Source organism: Ammodytes marinus (genome assembly GCF_949987685.1).
Source record: "Ammodytes marinus genome assembly, chromosome: 18".
NCBI classification, from domain to species: Eukaryota; Metazoa; Chordata; class Actinopteri; order Uranoscopiformes; family Ammodytidae; genus Ammodytes; species Ammodytes marinus.
In genome coordinates, this window is record NC_137222.1 from 1,723,169 (window position 1) to 1,730,668 (window position 7,500).

At 38.0% G+C, this 7,500-nt stretch overlaps 2 protein-coding genes across 2 annotated transcripts in view; both read right to left on the reverse strand.

Annotated features, from left to right (window-relative positions):
* Positions 1 to 7,500, reverse strand: part of oclna (occludin a) — a 254,069-nt gene that overhangs the window by 156,748 nt on the left and 89,821 nt on the right. The window lies entirely within an intron of this gene.
* The window catches only part of rasgrf2a (Ras protein-specific guanine nucleotide-releasing factor 2a), a gene marked incomplete at both ends in the record, with an annotated part of 52,099 nt that continues 44,906 nt past the window's right edge, over positions 308 to 7,500 (reverse strand). Inside the window, 7 exons of the mRNA XM_080046926.1 lie at positions 308 to 403; positions 1,862 to 1,930; positions 2,926 to 3,043; positions 3,717 to 3,796; positions 5,435 to 5,632; positions 6,194 to 6,278; positions 7,471 to 7,500. The exon at positions 7,471 to 7,500 is cut by the window's right edge and continues 74 nt beyond it. Of these exons, the coding sequence (XP_079903052.1) occupies positions 308 to 403; positions 1,862 to 1,930; positions 2,926 to 3,043; positions 3,717 to 3,796; positions 5,435 to 5,632; positions 6,194 to 6,278; positions 7,471 to 7,500 (676 nt within the window). The remainder of the gene's footprint in view (positions 404 to 1,861; positions 1,931 to 2,925; positions 3,044 to 3,716; positions 3,797 to 5,434; positions 5,633 to 6,193; positions 6,279 to 7,470) is intronic.

A 7,500-nucleotide genomic window follows, 5' to 3' on the forward strand; every position in this document is an offset into this window, starting at 1 on the left:
GTGTGTATGTGTGTGTGTGTGTGTGTGTGTGTGTGTGTGTGTGTGTGTGTGTGTGTGTGTGTGTGTGTGTGTGTTATATACAGTTTTATCATCTGTTTTTTCAATATCCACATCAAGATATTTACATAGAAAGGCACGTTTTCCTGAGTTTCCTAAGAGCAAGAAATGGTGTTTTTATTAATGAAACAACCTCCGCTTTATTAAGAAAGAATCTCAAGTAGATGTGTATATTTAAAAGGTTGATATTGTAAGAAGTGCGCGTGTGTGTGTGTGTGTGTGTGTGTGTGTGTGTGTGTCTAAGTTATATTTAGCCAGGTGGAACTCTTGGTTCAATCTTCAGTGAGAGTTCATAGAGCGTATCTTCATCCATGACTAGAGTCTTATCCAATAGGAACTGCGTCACCTGCAATTGGGACAGACAAAAAACTATTTTGGGTTAAAAGTTAAAATGGCTACGAGGATCTATCTATCTATCTATCTATCTATCTATCTATCTATCTATCTATCTATCTATCTATCTATCTATCTATCTATCTATCTATCTATCTATCTATCTATCTATCTATCTATCTATCTATCTATCTATCTATCTATCTATCTATCTATCTATCTATCTATCTATCTATCTATCTATCTATCTATCTATCTATCTGTCTGTCTGTCTGTCTGTCTATCTATCTATCTATCTATCTATCTATCTATCTATCTATCTATCTATCTATCTATCTATCTATCTATCTATCTATCTATCTATAGTATCTATCTATCTATAGTATCTATCTATCTATCTATCTATCTATAGTATCTATCTATCTATCTATCTATCTATCTATCTATCTATCTATCTATCTATCTATCTATCTATCTATCTATCTATCTATCTATCTATCTATCTATCTATCTATCTATCCATCCATCCATCCATCCATCCATCCATCCATCCATCCATCCATCCATCCATCCATCCATCCATCCATCCATCCATCCATCCATCCATCCATCCATCCATCCATCCATCCATCCATCCATCCATCCATCCATCCATCCATCCATCCATCCATCTATCTATCTATCTATCTATCTATCTATCTATCTATCTATCTATCTATCTATCTATCTATCTATCTATCTATCTATCTATCTATCTATCTATCTATCTATCTATCGCCTGCTGTCCTAAAGATCTTTGCTAGAGCGTGCCGGTGTCGTGTGCGTTTGTTTAGTAAAGCGAGTGAAAGAGAGATGGCAGGATGCATGGCCATGAGGTAATGTATTTATATGTGACTGTGTCAGATTAATAATGGTGATATGACCACGGTGAAGCAAAGTAAACTGTGATTTAGTAGCGTTCATAAACACAGGCTTTGTAGGGATTCAGACCCGAGCAAAGGCATTAATAATAATATACAGTATATAGATAGCATTATTTTAACCATTCCTTTAAAGTGGCACTGTGTAACATTTTAAGTAATTTATTAGCTAAAATCAATATCCTCATTCATAAATGTATCCTCATTGGTGTAAAATCACCTCCACCAATAATCTGAATTATCTTCCTGAGCGGAGAATTATAAATATTAATATTACATTTTGTACATTGAGCAGGCAAGTCTTACGGAGGCATCCATGTTTTTGGAATGTCATCGGGTGCATTGTTTAGAATTTAAAATTGTTCTTGTCCTTGAACGCCACTGTAGCTTCTGTTATTATTCGAAAGGGTTGGGGTTACCCAGGGAGCGTTGCATTCTAGAACTTTGTAGAACGTTCTCGATAATGTCATATTACACAGTGCCCCTTTAAATTCTTATCACTTTCTATTGCCTGGCTAACTCAACAGTACAGTGCATGTTATTGGACAGACCTTGGGTTGGTGTTCTATCCTGTAAGGTGCTTGTTGAAATTGACGAATCTCCCGAATTATATGAGAAATCTACGGGAAAAGAGGAGACAGAGTTAGCTGGAGTTAGTTAGTTCATCATTCACAAAGCCTGGCTCACCTTAGTTACTTTTTACTGGAAAAACAGCGTTTAGCTTCAGTGCCCCTGACTCCTGGTACATCTTACATTCATTACCTTTAAAGGCCTACTTCACCGGTTTGAATATGAAGGTGTATTGAATTCTGAGATCCTATGTAGTATAAATGTGCGAAAAAAATTAAAATCGGTTCATCCTAGCCTGAGAAAAGGCAGAAAGAGTGTTTTTTTTAACCCTATATTTCTCTTTCTCGTGACATCACAGAAAGAGAAATATAGGGTTAAAAAAAAACTTACTTTGTAAATATTACTGTGATGTCACAGTAAAAGACATCACAGTAATATTTACAAAGTAAGTTTTTTTTTAAAGAGAAATATAGGGTTAAAAAAAACACTCTTTCTGCCTTTTCTCAGGCTAGGATGAACCGATTTCAATTTTTTTTGCACATTTATACTACATAGGATCTCAGAATTCAATACACCGTCATATTCAAACCGGTGAAGTAGGCCTTTAAGCACTTTGAATGGCCTTGTGTCTGAATTGTGCTATATAAATAAACTTGCCTTGCCTTGCCTTGCCTTAATATCCTTTAATAAAATTTAAACATATTATCTTAAATCTGCCGAACTCTACCTGCAACTGTTTTAATTAGGCCATATTGTACTTTCACTCATTTCATTTTAATAGCAGCCATTCTACATCAAATATATATATTTTGGGGTATTTTTTTACTTTATTAGACAGATTTGGAGAGACAGAGATGAAGTGGGGCCAGAGAGGGGAATGACGTGCAGAGAGCGACCCGGGCAGGATTCTAACCCGGGTCTGCTCATACACTCATGTACACATGCAGGTACAGTGATAAATAGTCCATATCTTTATTGAATACAAGCTCAACATTGTTGTCTACTGTATATGCAGGTGAAGTGGGTAAATAGTTGATATATTTACCATCCTCATCTTGGAGAAGTTAACCAGTCCTTCCTCGGTGAAGTTGGGCGTTCCCTCTTCAATGAATGCCAGGTCTGTCAGGTACATGCCCAGGTAGGGCACGCAGGGAGGGTTACAGCTACACACACACACACACACACACACACACACACACACACACACAGACACATACACACACACACACACACACACACACACACACACACACACACACACACACACACACACACACACACACACACAGACAGACAGACAGACAGACAGACAGACAGACAGACAGACAGACACACAGACAGACACACAGACAGTTTAAGACATTTCAATACCTATTAAGGCCTTTTTTTTAATGAGGGTAATCAATGCATCTAAGGACTTTTTAAGGACTTGTACCGTTACCGTCATATGATATCAACGTTGAGTCTCTCCTTAAAGGCCTATTTCACCAGTGGGAATATGAAGGTGTATTGAATTCTGAGATCCTATTTAGTATAAATGTGCAAAAAAAATTGAAATTGGTTCATCCTAGCCTGAGAAAAGGCAGAAAGATTGTTTTATGGTCTCACTGTCTAACCCTACATTTCTCTTTCTGTGATGTCACAGAAAGAGAAATGTAGGGTTAGACAGTAATCAGAATTCAATACACCTTCATATTCCCACCGGTGAAATAGGTCTTTAAGCATTGTTTAATCATGGGTCAGGTCTGGATTTGACTCGGAGATAACTGCCGGTCAGTTCTTTTTAAAAGTACAGAGTTAAATTCCAAACCCGAGTGGTGATTTTGCAGCATTTACTTTTTCAGTGTCTCTCTGAGATTCTTGAACCTCCCTTCTGATGAAACCGTCTTCTGCAGTCGGTCCATCAGCGACTTGGTCTGAAAACACACACAGAGAAAAGTCAAGTTACAAAAAAGTTTATTTGGGGCGGCAGTGGCGAAGTGGGCAGGGAGGTCGCCTCTGGAGTACAGGGTCAGAGGTTCGATCCCCCGCCTACCCGCCACATGTCGAAGTGTCCTTGGGCAAGACATTGAACCCCAAATTGCTCCCGATAGTTAGCTTGCACCCTGCGTGGTAGCTGCTGCTATCGGTGTATGAATGTAAGTGTGATTGGGTGAATGTGTACAAAACAATGTAAAGTGCTTTGAGTCTGGGGAAAAGCGCTATATAAGTGGAGTCCATTTACCATTTATTTTTCTCATACAACTATTAAAAGGTGGAGTCAGTGATTCTGGAGAACGCTTGTTGATAAAATGATAAATCATAAAAAAAAAAAAATGTATGTTGTGATGGTGCAGGTGTTTGTTCGTTTGTGTGTGTTCGGGGGAAAGAAGAAGGAAAAACTGCAAGTAATATATATATATTTTTTGGCATTTTCAAACTTTATTAGACAGTACAGAGTTGAATTGGGGAGACAGAGAGAGGGGGGGATGACCTGCAGTAAAGGTCCACGGGTCGGATTCGAACCCGTGACCACTGCAACGAAGGCCAGAGCCAATATGGTACACACTCTATCCACTACGCCACCGGAGCACCCGTCTGCAAGTAATATCTTGTTATGAAAAAAAATTGTGTTGTATTCTGACCCGTTTGGTGACTTTAGCCCATGTCTTCATACCCCTGTCTCAAATAACACGTAAAAGGCCTATTCTAAGGTCATAAACTATACACTAATTAAAACATACATGAAAAAATATATGTACGAGTAGGACGTTAGTAGGGTTTTTAGTATGAGTAGAACGTTAGTAGGGCTTTTAGTGTGAGTAGGACGTTAGTAGGGCTTTTAGTATGACTAGGACGTTAGTAGGGCTTTTAGTGTGAGTAGGACGTTAGTAGGGCTTTTAGTATGAGTGGGACGTTAGTAGGGCTTTTAGTATGAGTAGGACGTTAGTATGAGGAGGACGTTAGTATGAGGAGGACGTTAGTAGGGCTTTTAGTATGAGTAGAATGTTAGTAGGGCTTTAAGTATGAGTAGGATGTTAGTATGAGTAGAATGTTAGTAGGGCTTTTAGTATGAGTAGGACGTTAGTATGAGTAGAATGTTAGTAGGGCTTTTAGTATGAGTAGGACGTTAGTATGAGTAGAATGTTAGTAGGGCTTTTAGTATGAGTAGGACGTTAGTATGAGTAGAATGTTAGTATGGCTTTTAGTATGAGTAGGACGTTAGTATGAGGAGGACGTTAGTATGAGGAGGACGTTAGTAGGGCTTTAAGTATGAGTAGGACGTTAGTATGAGTAGGACGTTAGTATGAGTAGAATGTTAGTATGGCTTTTAGTATGAGTAGGACGTTAGTATGAGTAGGACGTTAGTATGAGGAGGACGTTAGTAGGGCTTTTAGTATGAGTAGGACATTAGTATGAGTAGAATGTTAGTAGGGCTTTAAGTATGAATAGGACGTTAGTAGGGCTTTTAGTATGAGTAGGACGTTAGTATGAGGAGGACGTTAGTAGGGCTTTAAGTATGAATAGGACGTTAGTAGGGCTTTTCAAACACAGCCTGAGTCTTGTGTTCTGACCTGTTTGGTGACCTTCGCCCAGGTTTTCTTCAGCCTGTAGATGGCGCTGCGGTTCATAGCGGAGGTGATTTCCAGAACGCCGTTGTAGTTGTTGAGGCAGCGACAGATGTCTGCCACGGCTAACCACTTCTCTATGGAGCTAGCCCGCGAGCTAACGTCTGTGTGCGTCATTATCTGAGACGCTACCAGGTTACTCATCTGGGGAGAGAGAGAGAGAATTTTACACAGTGTTTTCACCACACCAGCGCCTGCTATCTATCTATCTATCTATCTATCTATCTATCTATCTATCTATCTATCTATCTATCTATCTATCTATCTATCTATCTATCTATCTATCTATCTATCTATCTATCTATCTATCTATCTATCTATCTCTCTATCTCTCTGTCTGTCTGTCTGTCTGTCTGTCTGTCTGTCTGTCTGTCTGTCTGTCTGTCTGTCTGTCTGTCTGTCTGTCTGTCTGTCTGTCTGTCTGTCTGTCTGTCTGTCTGTCTGTCTATCTATCTATCTATCTATCTATCTATCTATCTATCTATCGCCTGCTGTCCTAAAGATCTTTGCTAGCACGTGCATTTGTTTCAGAAAGTGAGTGAAAGAGAGACGGCAGGATGCATGGCCATGAGGTAATGTGTTTATGTGAGACTATATAAAGTCGGTTAATAATAATGGTAATATGACCATGGTGAAGCAAAGTATGAACCAAACCTACACTGTTAACAGACAGCAATGCACAAGATAACACTATGATATTCTTACATCATTGAAGTGCTGGCTAGTCTTCATGATGTATGGAGTCCTCTCAGATTTGTCCACCTTCATCCAGCCCTGACCCAGGAACTCCCTAAGGATTTCAACCAATCACGTCACAATCATTATAATCAGCTTTAGTTTTTTAGTTTTTTTTTTTAGTTTTATTTGATTAGGACAGTGCATATTAATCAACATGTCAGCAGAGCATCAATGTAAATATGCCGGAGTTAGCATAAATGCTAATTTGCATCCGTAGTCCTGAGGCAAGTCATAATACAATACATCAATATACAGCTACATGAAACAATTTTACACAGTTAATTCACAACTAGCTAAAATACAGTTAAATTTTCAATTTGTGGCTTTTAAAACAACCTATAGGGCTATATGTATTGCCTGTATTTTTGTCTTATCTATTTTATAACTGTATTTGTTTTCACTTTTAATCATCTTACTTGAATATGTTTTTTATTTTTTTTATATTCTTGCATACTTTTAATTGCAGTACAATGGTAATAGGTTTTCTGTTCTTTTGTTTAAAGCACTTTGCATTGCATCCGTGTATGAATTGTGATATACAAATAAATTGCCTTGCCTTGCCTAATGCAGTAATATATCAGTTTTTTGTCTGGCTGCATTTACAAACTATGTTCGCATATTCAGATGATATACTATAACCTGATAATGCATTCCTAACTGTGCAATAATAATGAATACTACATTTATAATACACTTTAAAAAAAGGTGCTCCTGGGTGAGCATACCTTAGAGAAACTATATAAAAATAGCATTCTTTGCACTGATGGTCTCGTTTGCTGTTACAGGTAATTTTTGATCATCAGAGTGAATAATTAGACTGTTTCAGAAATATTTAAAAGTTCCTTATTTAAATAAATATTGTATTCAACACTTTCATAGATCCCAATACTCAGAATTATTATAACACTGTTGTTACAAAGCATGTTGCACATATTTTTTTTTTTTTATATATATTTTTTTTAAAGATATTTTTGCATTTTTATGCTTTATTGACAGTGTAGAGACAGAGTTGAAATGGGGCAGAGAGGGGAGTGACATGCAGAGAACGACCGCGGGCAGGAATCGAACCCGGGTCCGCTGCTGGCCGAGGCCCATGGGGGGGGACGCCCTACCAACTGAGCTAAGGGCGCCCCCTACATGGAGCTAATTTGATTAAAGACCCATCATTTGTTTTAGTACTATTGTTATATTAGTATTTTTTTCAATAAATTCATATGTTTTATATTCCTGGATATTGTACTCACTCATAGGGAATACTCCTGAACACAATATGA